The sequence below is a fragment of the Arvicola amphibius genome, chromosome 8, assembly GCF_903992535.2.
Source record: "Arvicola amphibius chromosome 8, mArvAmp1.2, whole genome shotgun sequence".
In the NCBI taxonomy this organism is placed as follows: Eukaryota; Metazoa; Chordata; class Mammalia; order Rodentia; family Cricetidae; genus Arvicola; species Arvicola amphibius.
The window spans coordinates 53,117,805-53,133,425 of NC_052054.1; the positions used below are offsets into that span (position 1 = coordinate 53,117,805).

Sequence of the window (15,621 nt, forward strand, 5' to 3'; positions counted from 1 at the left end):
GCAGAGCCAGGAGTTCAAGGCCATCCTTGGCTACATAGTATAGTGAACAAGGCCAATCTGTGCTACAAGTAAATTCTACCTTTTAAAACAAACGGGCTCAAAAGATGTAAACAAAAGAAGAAAGACATTCAGATCTACAGCATGGGTGTTTGGTGTTGGGGGAACTTCTAGCTCAGATGGTGGTGTGACTGACTACCTTCAAAGTGCTAAGGTAGGAAGAGTGGGGGGACCCAGTGCACAGGATGAGTTCTCTCTGTTGAGGACAGGCAGCCTGTCCTCTAGGTCCTAGAGGTCAATTTGCTCTGGGTACTAAGGAGAGGGACCTGGTGGTGTCAGGGTACCTGCTCAGTTGGAGGGAAGGGTTTTGGCACTGCTGGCATCACTGGCAGGCGGTGGTCCCTGTAGCCTCCTACCTTCACAAAGGGAGTCCAGGTGGCTCTCTTTTTCAGGGTAGTAGCAGGGCCTGACACATTCTTCACTTTAGCTCCCCTGGCCTCGTAGTCTTGGAACGTCAGCATCCTTTGTTGCTCTTTGAAGATGCTCTGGAAGTGCCGAGAAACCTGGGCAGGGTTAAAAAGAGGGGGTGGATCCTCAGTATAGCTGCTTACAGAGCTACAGCCACAGGCCTTCGGAAGGTGCCTGCTTTTCCAAATTGCTCTGGAAAGTAGAACTTTCATCTTCTTTCTTTCTCCTCCGCCCCCTTTGGATTTTTTAGACAGGGTTTCTCTGTTTAGCTTTGGTGCTTTTCCTGGAACTCACTCTTATAGATCAGGGTGGCCTCAAACTCCACAGAGATCTGCCTGCCTCTGCCTCGTCTGCTGGGATTAAAGGTGTGTGCCACCACCGCCCGGCCATTTTCTTCGTTCATTGTCTATTTTAAGCATGCTTTACCCAACAGTTTGGGCTCCGCTCTCTGTAAACCATCTCCCCCCACCTCTAGGTGTTTGTCTGCCACATAACTGACCTCTGCGTCTAACTCAACAGTATGGCATTTTCCTTCTTTGCTCTTTCTCCCTTTTCAGGCAACCACTGAGATGTATAGCTTGTCTGCTCTGGGGTGTGTTCTCTTAAATGCCAATAAAAATTAAAAAGAGAAAGGGAGGGAGGAAGAGGAGAAGGAGAGGGGAGAGAGGAGGGAGAGGAGAATGGGGGAGAGGAAAGAGAAGGGGAGACTTGCTGAGGACCACAGTGCACCATGACAGTTAATGAAACTTCTCAATGCCACTTACCAGGAGTAAGATGGTAACAGTCATGTCATGTGAAATTAATCACAAACACATGCATACATACATGCAAATATGAAGGACTACCTACCTTGCTGGGCACCAAAGCCTCAGCAAAGAAGTCTGCATGTCTGTGAGTTTCAGAGCTGAGGGTTCTGCTAGTTGACGCTTGCACTTCTGAGGGTAGGTGACACCACGCCGTTGCCTCCAGTCACGTGTCATTGTTTATCAACATTTCATCATAAGTTAGAGTTAAATCAGTGGGGACTTTAGTTTCTCACCACACTGATTCCATTCCATGTGCCCCACAGCTATGTGTGACAAGCAGACACGCCGCACAGCGCCATCTTGGTCACATTCACTGTGGCAGGGTCTAACAAGAGACACTAGGCCAGGGCTGGGCTGTCAGATAGTGGGGATTTCAGCTTTTGCAGACCACAGCTATTCAAGTTTGCCACTGAGGAATGAGAGTAATCACGGATACTACATAAGGAGGCAGGGGATCGGTTGCTGGCATTTGAATGTTTGCGTTTCCACAAAATGAGTATGTTGAAATCCTAACCCCCAAGAGGAAGGGAGTGGAGACTTGCCCTCGTCGCTTGGGGAGGTGGTAATTAGTTCTTATGAATAGGATTAGGCCTTGAGAGACCTTTGCCCTTCTACTAGGGAAAGCGTGCGTGCGTGTACACACACACACACACACACACACACACACACATACAAGTAACATCTAGGAACCAGAAAGTGAGCCTTCCCCAGGCGCCAAATTGGCTTTGACTGTGACAGTCTCAACCACCGGGACAGTAAGGAACTGTTGGTTTAAGCCATTCAGTTTGAGGCCTGTTGTTAGAGCAGTTGGAATGGACCGAGACAGCTGGATGCTACAGAGCTTTATTTTGGAAAAACGGGTAGTGGGCTGCAATCTGCAGTTGACTGACCCTGTCTCAAGGCATTAAAGTATCAAAAAAAGACCTAAGCATGCATGCAGGCATGCACATGTGCATGCACACACACACACACACACACAAACATGCACGCACGCGTGTGCATGCGCACACTGGAATGTGACTGATCATCCTGGGAGAACAGCTAAACTCAAAACAGAACAACCGTTGCCACGAAAGGACATAAGCTCTTCTTTGGGGACAAGGCTGCTTTGTTGGGCTGTTCAGGGCCGCACATTCCTTTATCCTTGATTACATATAAAGGGCGAAAGTTCTGGATGGTACACACCTGTAATCCCAGAACCTGCTTGGGAGGCTGAGGCAAGAGGGCTGTGAGTATTGGAGCCAGCCTGGGTGTGTTTGCCAATTTTATGTCACATTGATCCACACTAGTCCTTCGAAATGAGGGAGCCTCAACGGAGAAAAAGCCTCCATGAGATCTGGCTGTAGGCAAGCTGGCGGGCATTTTCCTAATTAGTGATCGTTAGGTCCAAAGTGGGGCCCCCAAATGGCAGTGCTGCTGACACTGACAGTCTGGGCTCAGCTCAGGCTGCGCTCTGACTGGGTAGATGGAAGGATTGCCACCTAAGCTCAGCATTCTTCAGGGACCTTATAAAGTACGTTTCTGTTTGTCCCTTATCAGCTTCCTACAGACAATTGTCTCTGCCACTGAAGCATCCAGTTCCTGATTAACCCAAGCAAGCCTGCAAGGGGTCAAAGTTCCCATGCTAGCTCCCAGGCCGTTCTGGCTCGCACCCCACCCCACCCTGGGGCTGCTAACTATCTCCTTAAAAAAATCTGTCCAGGTTTTTGTACCAGTTTGCTGTTCTCTATGCAACCCCCACACCCAGAGACTGCATTGGCGGCATTACCACCAACTTCACTCCATCCTGCTGACAATTGATGGGGAAGAGCCCAGCCTGCTGTGACTGGTACCATTCCTGGGCTGGTGGTCCTGGGTTCTGTAAGAAAGCAGGATGAGCAAGCAACAAGGAGCAAGCCAGTGAGCAGCACCCCTCCATGGCCTCTGCATCAGCTGCTGCCTCCAGGTTCCTGCCCTACCCAAGTTCCTTCCTTAGCTTCCCTCAATGGACCATGATCTGGAAGTGTAAGCTAAATAAATTCTTTCCTTTCCCAGTTGCTTTTGGTCATGGCAATTCATCACAGCAATAGTAACCTAACTGGGACACTGGGCTACAAAAAAGACTGTCAGAAGGAGGAGTGGGGAAGGAGAAGGAGAAAGGGGTAGAGCAAAGAGGAGGGAGGGAGGGAGGGAAAGGAGGAAAGAGAGGGAGAGGCAGAGGAAGGAAGAGAAACAGAAGGAGGAGCAGGGGAGGCAACGCTACACACCACCATCTTCCAAGAAGCCAGAGGAATGAGATCCTTCCAGGTCCAGTGAGCTGTGTGGTACAGATTAAACAGTGCAGTCCAGGTAAATGACGCTGCTGTGAAAACAACAGCAAATGGACCCCCAAGGTCAGAGCTCTACAAGAGAGTTCCTCCCCCAGCACAGGCATGGGGTGTCAGGAGAGAAGGGGTGATCTCACATCCCCAAGGTCATCCGAAGCCTCCCAGGTTAGATTTCTGCTGTTCCGGCCAGTTTTTATCTTGCAAACAAGGTACATCTAGAGCCCGCAAGATATCTCATTGTTGAAAGCACTGTTGTTGTTTTTCAAGTTATAAATCTGAGTTCTGGATCCACTGCCCCAGTTTTCCCTTTGAAAGACGTCTTAATATGACTTGATACTATGAGGTTTTCTAAGAAAGTGTAGCACGAGCTGCAGCGGGAAGGGGCCATGGAGCATGTATTCTAATTGGTCTTTATAAGAACCAGGAGTCGGGCACTAGGGAGTGAGGCTGAAGGGTCAGAGAAGCAGAGCTGTCGGCCACTAGAGTTCTTAGCTCTACTAATGCTCTGACCAAAGAGGCAATCCTGTCTCTGCAAACCCTCAGACTGCATCTCCAGACTGCAACCAAGCTCCTGTCTCCTCCCGCCTTTTGTTCCTCTCTCCACCCAGCCATAGCACTCCTGTCTCCACCTCCCTGGTGCTGGAATTAAAGGTGTGTGACTCCCAAATACTGGGATTAAAGGTGTGAGCCACTACTGCCTGGCTCTTGTTCTCTTTTAGACTGGGTCATTCTTGTGTAACCCAAGGTGGCTTTGAACTCACGGAGATCCATCTGCTTCTGTCTCCTGAGTGCTGGGATTAAAGGTGTGTGCCACCACTGCCTGGCCTCTGTGGCTAACTAGTGGCTTAGCTCTGCACTTTGATTTTCAGGGAAGCTGAAATTTGTTAGATCACAAACAAAATATCAGGGGCACTACTGCATCCCTCAGAACCTGTGGTGCATGCCATTGGGTATACCCTTATTTAATATGTCAAGAACCCGTGATCCCTTCTTAGACTCAGACTAGACACATGACGCCCAGACTCAGACACATGCTTAGCAGCTCTTCCCGGCATGTCTATTCAACCTGGAGTACATTTCTATCTTCTTCAGGCCATATTCTACCTTTAAAAAAAAATCTATTGGGGGGAAAAAAGGCAAAATCCCTCTGGTTCACTGTCATCAGACAGTCTTGTCATTCTCATGGAAAGAAAGTTCTTAGCCAAAGACAGCTTATTAACACTGTATCTTACTACTCTAGAAACAAACACTGGCAGAAAAGAAATAAACATCTTTAAGTCAATGGTGGCAGCCCACACCTACAATCCAGATACTCGGGAGTTGGAGGCAGGAGGATGGGAAGTTCAAGGTCATCCTCCACCATCTGCAGAGTTTGAGGCCAGCCTGCACTACATGAGATCCTGCCTCAAACCAACAGACAAGCAACTTTGTAGTAATAAAGGCGCCTTCTGCCACCTACTCATGTTTATAGTAAGCGCGAACTAAGTACCAAAGGAAAGAGCTCCATCTCTTTGGCGGAGTCCCTCAGCTTTTGTAAGTCATACGGGATGCGGAAATGCGAGAGCAGGCGTCTCAGCCGAGGCTCTAGTTCTTCCGGCTCTGTTACGTGCTGAGGCAGGACGAATGTATCCTCTGTTCTCTCTGGCCCTGAAAAGTATCCAAAATCAAGAGTCGGAAGACCAGTGAGTGGGTAGGAGAAACAGTAAGTAAATGGCCTAGGAAAGGGTGGAAAGCGCGCCCTCTGCTGGTGGAGATCCATTCTGCAATCCCCTGGCCTCCAAGCCCTGTCGTTATCTTTGTGGCTGGGCTTTCATGCCACCCACCCCCAACTCCGCACTTCCCCCACTGAGCTTTCTTTGGGAAGGTCCAAGGACTCCTCACAATCTCACAGCCCACAGAGAAGCCCACCTGACCTCTCAGGGACCCTCTGGGTGGGGACACTGGCTGGCCTCTTGGGGACTGTCTCAGTGGGGACACTGGCTGGTTTTGTGTGCCAGCTTGACCCTTGACACAACCCAGAGTCATCAGAGAGGCAGGAGCCTCAGTTGAGGCAACGACTCCCTGAAATCCATCTGTGAGGCATTTTCTCAATTAGTTATTGATAGAGAAGGCCCAGCCCATGGTGGGTAGTGCCATCCTTGGGCTGGTGGTTTTGGGTTCTATAAGAAAGCAGGCTGAGCAAGCCACGGGGAGCAATCCGGAAAGCAGCTCCCCTCCATGGCTTCTGTATCAGCTCCTGCCCCAGAGTTCCAGGCCTGCTTGAGTTCCTGTCCTCACGTCTGTCAGTGGTGGACTATGATCTGGGAGTGAACGTCACATAAACCCTTTCCTCCCCAGCTTGCACTCTGGTAATGGTGGTTTTGTGACAGCAGAAGAAACCCTGACAGCAACAGTGGGGCAACTCAATCTAAGTTCCGTGGTGAGTGAATTACGCCCGGGACAAATTACCCAGCGCCTCCGTTTGCTTTTCCTGGCTCACTCACACTAAACTTCTGGAAGAAACCAAGGCGCCTTCCTTGTCCCTGCCACTGGCTGCCCGTCCAGGTGGTGCTCCTGGGACATTCTGTATATAATGGGATGTCACTCATGTGCCCTCAGAGCAGAAACCGGATCAGGCTTCTCAGTTCTATGTAACACAAAGTAAGGGTGGATAGACTATGAAATTGATTCTGATGTAAATTCTCCGGCAATTGTGCGATACTAAACCTGATCAGCGTCTTAGAGATCATTTCACCTGAAGGGATTAATATGGAAATGAGTAAAACTGAGGCCTGGGAAGTAACCTGCAGGACCATGTGAGGCCGTGACAGAAATAGGCCCAGAGGCCAGTGTACTTGTTTCTTTATATGCTAGTTCTAAAGATGGAGACAGAAATGTATATGGCCACTGTCTTCCATTAGGAAATATTAATAGTAAATTATAATTTATTACAAAGATGCAAATTCTTGTCATATAGGCAGTGCTTTGGAAGATCATGGAACAAAAGAGGCCGTGCACAAAACCACAGCCCTCCCTTGTCCATTCTTCCCTAGCAAGGGCCAAAGTCTTACCGGAGATGCTGGAACCCAGGGGACCAGGAGATGCAGAGTTAACGTCAGCCACACTGATATTTTCCTTTTCCTCACTAGGTCCATAGACTCGGTTATCAGCTAGACGCAGTGTTCTGGAGAGGGGCAAGTACTGGAGAGCCTACAGACACACAACCAACAAGACACTGGTGTTTTCGCTGTGACAGAGAAAGGAGGGAGGCTCGGTGGCATCTGAGAAACCTGCACAGTGGCAGAGGGCAGAGCTGGGAGATGCAACTGCTTCCAACTCCGAAGTACCCACCACCACCACCACCACCACCACCCCGTCCCCCGCTCCAGCCAGCCCCACAGTGGTCATGCACATGGGTGGAAAAGCCACTGTGTGGGGTGCTCAAGATGTGAAGAGAAAGGACTCAGGTCTTAGTGGAAGTCCCAGATCTAGGAGCGGGCGTCTGTACTGTCATATGGCTGGGAGGAAGGAGAGTCCCCAGAGGCTGCCTGGCTTTGAAGAGGGGATGGAGTTGAGTGACCACCAGTTTCTGGGAATGAGATCAAGCTACGTTTTTGTGATCCTCTAAGCTGACTTGGGGCCTCTCCCACATGACTCTTCTCACCCCATGGCTCTCCCCTGAGCCCTCTCCCTGGCGGAGGTGGGGGGTTGAACTCCTGACCCTGCTCAGGCTGTAATACACATTTTACCACTGAGCCATTACAGCCACCTTACTGTTTACTTTATTATTAGTTACTATTTCTGAGACTACTGTTCACTGTGGACAGGCTGACCTCCAGCTCATTGTGGAGCCCAGGCAGGTCTCAGATTCAAGGCTCTCCTGACACAGCCGCCATGGTACTGGGACAAGGCGGCATCACCATGTCCAGCCCCGCTCTTCTTCACCCCATTGTATTATGATAGAAATTTACCTGTCCTTTTTCCAGGACCCTGTTAACTTTTCAGCAAAGGCCAGGTCTTTGCTGGGTGGGCCTAGGGCAAATATCCTGACCTATGATTTCCTCCTGAAATACTGCCAAGTGAAAGAATGTGTCCAATTCACGAAGAAAACAAATCCTAAGAAACCAATGGAAGCAGGAGCTGAGGGGGTATAAAGCAGGGTGTGAGAGGTTGTTAAGAGAGCCAAACTGACACAGGATGCGGTAGAGGATGTTTTCCCAGCTGCCAGCAACCTTCCTAGGCAGGGCACCGGGCAGTGAACACCCCAAACCAGAGCACCGGGCAGTGAGCACCCCAAACCAGAGCACCGGGCAGTGAACACCCCAAACCAGAGCACCGGGCAGTGAGCACCCCAAACTAGAGCACTGGGCAGTGAGCGCCCAAAACCAGAGCACCAGGCAGTGAGCACCCCAAACCAGAGCACTCGGCAGCGAGCACCCCAAACCGGGTGCTGCGGGACACTGAGCTTCCCCTCCCACATCCCCAGAGGTCTGGACCGGCACTCTATGGTTCCTACTACCTGCAGGTAGTGATGGATGGGTCGGAGCGAATGCAGGTGACACACTAACCACCTGGTGTAGATGGTCAGGTCTTCTGGCGTCACCAGGTTGGGAGGATTGCTTTTTCCCGTGAGGAAGTTCTCTCTAGCCACGGACAGTCTTTCTGCTCTCTGAACGGCATCGCTGGACTCCTGCATGATGTAGCCGACTTGTCTCTGTTTCCGAGAGATGCAAGCAGACCATGGGCTCTTGGCGAGCCTCGCTCTCTGCCATGCTGTCTCGGGGTCGAATAAGGGGCTTTGGGAACCCCTAAGTTCCTCTACAGTTTGGGTTTGGGTGACAGAAGCCGTGGTCATCCTATCCCAACTCTGAGGAACAACAATTTGATAGTCAGTGCAGGAGGCTGTGTGGTAACAGGAAGCCCCCTCTGAGCTTCCTGCCTTGGGTCTACGAGAAAAATGCATATCTTCTATGAAACTCCTGTAACTCCAGTTTTAGGGGGGTCTGATGCCCTCTTCTGGCCTCTCTGAGCACTGCATTCATGTGGACTAACACACAATTTAAAATAAAGTCTTTAAGAATACATGTCTAGAGGCCACAGGCTCCGCCCCCAGCTTCCTATGTCTAGAGGCCACAGACTCCGCCCCCAGCTTTCTAAGTCTAGAGGCCACAGGCTCCGCCCCCGGCTTCCTATTTCTAGGCCACAGGCTCCGCCCTCCCCCTTCCTACCTTGTACAGCGGGTGGAGCTCTTCCATGGTCTCGCTGGTCTGGCAGAGCCGCTTCCACCTCAGCATATGCAAATATTTACTCTGGGCCAGGTGTGTAATTCTCTCCGTGTAATACTTTCCCAACAACAAAAATAAGAATTTATCAGAATATAATTATAGGACAAAACCTGAACTGAGTTTCAAGAACGCTAATGGTAGGTAAATCAATCTTTGGTTGCTTTGGAAACATTTTTCCCCTACAGGAACACTATCAAATGAAGTCTGGCTCTAGATCATTCAAATGTGAAGATGAAGTGGACATGTCTAAATCTGCAATCTGCCGCTGGGAGGGCTGATCATAAGCTCATCCATCAGTTACCGAACTGTGGGCAGCGAATCAGGATATCAGTGGTGTCTGAGGGGGTAAAGTCAAGCTGACATTTTGGGTTAAAGAACTGAAAGCACGAGAGACTCAATTAGTAAAATGCTTTACACGAAAGCTCAAAATCCCGAGTTTCATCTCCAGTACCCATGGGAAAAACAAACAAACAAACAAAACAAAAAAAAGAAGGGAAACAAATAAAACAAACAACCCCTCCCCCCAAAAAACCAGAAAGAAAAACAAGGAAAAGAAAGCAAACAAACAAACAAAGCCAGGCATGGCAGCCCTCAGAACACCAGGGAGGCAGAGCCAGGCAGGTCTCTGGGGTTTGCTAACCACTCCACCTTCCCTCCTTGGCAAATGCCAAATCCGAAAATCTGTCTCAAAAGAAGAAGGTGAACAGCACCTGCAGAATGACGTGTGGTTTTCCCTGGGAAACATACAAGCACACACATGTACCCACGCATTCATGGGGACACACACATACCAAAACTATTGGTCAAAAGGACATTACAGGTATGATTGATGGACCAGGGAAGTGAGTCTTTGGGTAAGGGAGCTTGTTATGTAGTCCTGACAGCCTCAGTTTGATCCCAGGAACCCCTGCAAAGGTGGAAGCAGGAACTGACTCCACAAGGGTCCACCGACCTTCATATGCACACGGTAGCATGTTCCTACACACACACACACACACACACACACACACACACCACACACCACACACACACACACACACACACACCCAGTAACAATAAAAAAGAAAGGAAAAGATAGGATTGTGGTTTATAATCACACTAATAAACTTTGTTTACAGTTAAAATTGTTAAATACAGTGACATGTTTCTATAATTCTAGCACTCAAGAGACTGAGGCAGGAGGATTAAGGCCCTTCATGCAGACGTGTTTTTAAAAATCAAATTTCTTTATTTTCTCTCTGGCAATAAAAAAAAAACACTGTGAAGAAATGAGTCCTGTCATAGTATCTCATCACAGGTAGAAATGTTGGCAGAATACATGAGGCAACGGTTTTCTGATCCTGGACAACACAGTGCCGTGGAGAAAAGACATCCCCCGTCCCCGTGGTTCCCAGGAGGAAAGGTCCTCACTCGCGCTTCTGAGGCATGGGAAGGAGGAGAGGACCCTGAGCACAGAAGGGACCTCTCTGAGTTAAGGACAATGACACGAAATGTGCAGAGGACACCAGGGAGATCGTAGGCTGCAGCACCTAGAGGAGGAAGCTGTGCAGAGAAAGGCTCAAGAGATCTGCATCGATCCCCACAGGTCTGTTGTCCAGTGCCTAGCCACGCACGCAGCAGGTTAAACACCAGGAGGCTGCGCAAAGCATAACCGACTGCAACCTACACCCAGCTGATCTAGAGTTCCTACAGAGCTGCGGGACGGTCAAGTTCCGACCACCACTGCGAAAGCTCTTCCTTGGGTGCCTGAGACGTCAGCGTTGACACCAGGGCTTGGGTAGCAAGGACGAACTATGTCTAGAGCAAAAGACACTCAAGGCAAGCCTTGAAAGGGGTAAATTCATCTGTAAGTTAAGAGCTTGCTGGAACAAAGCCCAACACTTTACAGGAAATATAATAATATATGGCACCCAGTAGTGAAAATTTGATGACTTTTAGCATTCTTTTATAAGTTACTAGACACGCAAAGGAATAAAAATGCCCTGTGGACGGAAGGAAATCAGTGATGTGAACATAAGAGCTGACAGCGGTAACCAAGTTAGCAAGCAACACTCTCTAAAGGTCTCTTACGGTGTGCTCAGCGTGCTCAAAGACTGAAAGCAAAATGTGAACAGAGCTGGGAGAGAACTGGGAAGTCTAAAAATAAACACATATTTGAACCCAAAACTGGATTAGCACGAGAAAGGTTGGCACGCTTGAAGACATAGCAATAAGAGCGCCAAGCGGTGAAGCAGCAACGGAAACAAGGATGAAATCAAAAGGGACAGCGTTTTGGTCTTTCTGAGGCAGTATGGAATGCTTTAATGGGTGTGTCGTTGAAGTGTCTTCAAGAGGGTACAGGTGGGATGGCTCTCAGTGCTGGGGATGAAACCAGGGTTGTGTGCGTGTTAAGATACAATCTGTTAGCGAGCTATGCTCCCAGAACCCAGAAAACTCTATTCAAAGAAACAGTGCTTAAAGGTTTTCGAAAAGTAATAAACATTCTCACACTAGTTGTCCAAGGTCATGCGACACGCACGGGTTGGGGCAGCCAAGAAGGAAGAAGAATCTTTGCTAAACAAGGAGGAGAAAACAAAGAGCAAAAGGTGTTTAGTAAGCAGCAAAGAGGACCAAAGGTCAAGTTTACTGCCGAGAAAGGCCAGAAGACAAGGGGGAATGGGATGAACACAAGAAAAAAGTAAAAGCATGGGAAGAATTAAAGAAAAACCAAGAAAAGATGGAGGAGGAGGGGGCGTGAAGAGGAAGGGGGGGAAGCCAGGAAAACAGATTAAAATATGTCCAAGACATTACTCGGCGGAAAGAGGAAGCCTTCCCACTTCCTCTGAAGCCTGGGAGTCAGTAACATTGGGCAAGAATAGTGCTTCATAGCTAAACCCAACTGTAGAGCACCAACCAAAGTCTCTCTAGAGGCCTAGAGTCACATTCCGAGAAAAGCAGTGTTTTTATTGGGGAACCGAAAATGTTCCAAAGCAGCAGGGAGAGCCGCTGCCCCGGAGTTGCTATCCTGGGTGTAAGTGCGCATGTAGTAGAAGCATGGTTTCCACTGCAGAAGCCAAACTGAAGACCCCCATCTACCAGTGGGGTGCCTTGTGAGGCCCCCCTGCCCATCTACCAGTGGGGTGTCTGTGTGAAGAACCCCATCTATCAGTGGGGTGCCTGTGTGAGGACCCCATCTATCAGTGGGTGCCTTGTAAGGACCCATCTATCAGTGGGGTACCTGTATGAGAACCCCCCATCTATCAATGGGTGCCTTGTGAGGATCCCCCATCTATCAGTGGGGTGCCTGTGTGAGGACCCCATCTATCAGTGGGTGCCTTGTAAGGACCCATCTATCAGTGGGGTACCTGTATGAGAACCCCCCATCTATCAATGGGTGCCTTGTGAGGATCCCCCATCTACCAGTGGGGTGCCTTGTAGATCCCCCTCCCGCCGCCCCTCTAGCAGAGGAAGGCTCGTGTGTTCTTTCACCTGCTCTTGGCTAGGAAAGATATTTTGAAGCAAGGAAAGAAAAGGACACTCTCCACCTCCCAGTCTACGACGTGATCTCCACTTCCTCCCAGGGTTTCACTGAGGAAAGTCTCCCATTGCTCTGAGAACAGTTCGAACAGTGTAAGGCTGGAGAGATGGCTCAGCTGGTAAAGATGTGCGCTGGCAAGCCAGAGACCTGAGTTTGAGCCTCGGGGCTGGCTTCTGCTGCCCCTATGGAGATGAGAAGCCTGGACCAGGACCAAGGCAAATAAAGAGAGCGAGGCAAAGTTAGAGGTTTCTCTCTAGTGAGACCATTAGTTCAGCAAAACAACTGCCTTCCTGGAATCTTCGATAGCCCCTGAGAGACACCCAGAGTCCAGAACACTGAGAGAAGTAGGTGGCTCAGAACTAACTGCTCATTTGAGGGTCGTACTTTAAAATGGTTAAAGCCTTTTTTGATGTTTTGATTTTGAGCCTGAGCCTTTAACAGCTGAACAATCCCTCTGGCCCAAAAGTGTTTAAAGTCTTAACAGATTTTTGTTTTAAGTTTTTTTATGGCTGAGTGTTTTCTGCCTGGATTACGGCTGTGTACCATTTCCCTGCAGTGCCCTCTGCAGGACAGAAGAGGGCATCGGATCCTCAGAAACGGGAGTTACAAACAGCTGGGGGCTGTCCTGTGGATTCTGGGAATGGAACCCAGATCCTCTGCAAGAGTGGTAAATGCTCTAACCACGGAGCCATTTCTGTAACCCCTAACATGTTTAAAATCTTCACACCATTGAAAGAAACATATTAAAACAGCCTTACTTATAAGTCAGAAATCAGACTACAGAAATGCTAACTCAGTCATCTGGATCGGCCTCCCAGGACCATAAATTGCCCAATTCTGAGCATATTTTGCTGTGACTTGAACAACTTAGAACAGACTGAAAGATGATTCATGAGCTAAACGGTCAGGCAGGTGACTGATGTGACCACCACAGCATCGCCTGGGGAGGGTGTGGCTTCACTGAAATTGCTGCTGTCTGTTCTGAACAGGAACAACATGTCTGTAGGCCTGGACCCTAACCCAACATCAGCATTTATCACCATAGACTGCTGTGACTTAGAACTTGAGTCACCCCAAATACTTGTGTATTGAAAGCTTGGTCCCCAAAACAGCAGTGTTCAGGGGTGGGCCTTCGCAGGTAAATGGATCAAGGAGGCTCAGACCTCATCAACGGATCAATCCATTTATGGATTCACAGATTAGCAGCCTGGAGGAGAGGGTCTTGGTTCCGGGCAACCAGGAGCTGAACAGCTTTCTTCTGCCCCATCTTCCAGCCATGGTAAACTGCCTCACCACAGGCTCAGAGACAACACAGCCAGGTGTGAACAAAAATTGCTTGGAAACCGGAAAGAAACTTGTACTTTATATTGACATTTCTGTATGCTTTGCTGCTGCTTCTTCTTCTTCTTCTTCTTCTTCTTCTTCTTCTTCTTCTTCTTCTTCTTCTTCTTCTTCTTCTTCTTCTTCTTCTTCTCCTTCTTCTTCCTCCTCCTTCCTTCTTCTTCTTCTTCTTCTTCTTCTTCTTCTTCTTCTTCTTCTTCTTCTTCTTCTTCTTCTTCTTCTTCTTCTTCTTCTCTTCCTTTTCCTCTTCTTCTTTTTGGCTTACTTTTATTTTTTGTGCATTGGTGTTTTGCTTGCTTGTGTGTCTGTGTGAGGGTGTCAGGTCCCCTGGAACTGAAGTTACAGTTTTTACCCACCATGTGGGTGCTGGGAATTGAACCTGGGTCCTCTGGAAGAGCAGCCAGCATTCTGAATCGCTGAGCCTCCCCCCACTCTGCAGCCCTCACTTGGTTTTCTAACAGAATGTTAATGACTGTGGAGAATTGGAATGCTGCAGGCCCAAAGCCTAACCACAACTTACCCGAGGCTATCTTTAGCTTCTTCAACAGCTGCTCCTTGCCCACCTCTGTGCCTGACCTGAAATCTCTGTGGCTGTTGGGTAAAATCCTTTGGAATGCTCAATGAGACCATTAGCTTCTACCCAGTCGTGAGACTAAGAACACCACCAGCCAGCATCCACGCCGCCAGCCAGCACCTATGGCCTGGAGCTGAAATTTGGCCATTTGCTGCCATCTGCCTGCCTGCGGCTCCCACCAGTGTGCTGGAGTGGTTCTTGATTTGTGACTGTTCTTTGTTACATTACTGTAAGACCTCTAGGACGCCATTACCACGTTGGGACACGGAATTTGAGACAACCCGAGTTCATGCTCCTGGGCCATGGTCACACACATCTGGCTCCAGAATAAATCACTTTTTATCCCCTCTGAGGTGAGTGTTGTGATTTTGCACATGTGACCCTGGAATGAAGCCAAGAGAAATCTTTCCTCATTTGGAAAAAAAAACTAAATGCACAACCCAGAAAATTAAGTATAACTCCAAGCAAGAGAAAAATCAAGAAAACCTCACTATGTGTGTATGAATGTATACACCACAATATATGTGTACTACATATGTATACACACACACACACAAACATATATATATATATATATACACACACACATACATATTAGGTAAAAAGCATTAAAAGCTTAAAACAGGCAGGGAACAGGAAATGCATTGTGTCAGAAGCGAATCCATTCAAGCCACCAGAGAACAGAGTAGCAGCTAAAAGCAACGATTGATAAAAATTGTCCATCCAGAATTCTGTGCCAGGCGAAAATAGCCTTTTGAAATGAAAGGAAAATAATTTTTATAAAATAGCAACACCGTGAAACTCTGTTCCTGGCAGATGTGAACTACATGACTTATTAAAGGAAACTTCCCGGACTGACAGCAAAGAATATACTGTGGAAATTCAGGCTGTTCTAGAACTTTCTCCGCCTTATCACTGTTGACAGTTGGGACCTGCGCAATTCTCGAATTCGAGAGAATTCTTTGTTCAAGGTCATCCTTAGCCTCCGGCAAATAAACACGAGATGCTACCAACTGTATATGACCACTGCCCCCCAAATTTTGATAACCAAAAAACACCTCCAGACACTGTCATATGACCTTTAGGGGACAAATATCTATTACCCTACCCATCCTCTCTCTTCATTGAGATCACTGATATACAAGAATGAATACCAGAATATACATATGCAGAATATACAAGAGTGAGTAATCAGGAAAAAGGAAGGACGGGAGGAAGGGAAGGAAGCTGGGAGGGAGGGGAAGAAGGGAGGGGCAGAAGCAGGTGGGGAGGGAAAGAGGGAAGACAACCACAGGGGGAGAACATTCTGAATGAACAACATTTTAACTTGCAAATAGAATCTCGTTAT

The 15,621-nt window shown here is 48.4% G+C and overlaps 1 protein-coding gene across 1 annotated transcript in view; it reads right to left on the reverse strand.

Moving 5' to 3' along the window:
- Positions 1 to 15,621, reverse strand: part of LOC119821713 — a 179,439-nt gene that overhangs the window by 141,654 nt on the left and 22,164 nt on the right. The window contains exons 5-9 of the mRNA XM_038340846.2: positions 8,785 to 8,898; positions 8,076 to 8,270; positions 6,628 to 6,766; positions 5,067 to 5,224; positions 414 to 560 (exon numbers count right to left, since the gene is read on the reverse strand). Of these exons, the coding sequence (XP_038196774.2) occupies positions 414 to 560; positions 5,067 to 5,224; positions 6,628 to 6,766; positions 8,076 to 8,270; positions 8,785 to 8,898 (753 nt within the window). The remainder of the gene's footprint in view (positions 1 to 413; positions 561 to 5,066; positions 5,225 to 6,627; positions 6,767 to 8,075; positions 8,271 to 8,784; positions 8,899 to 15,621) is intronic.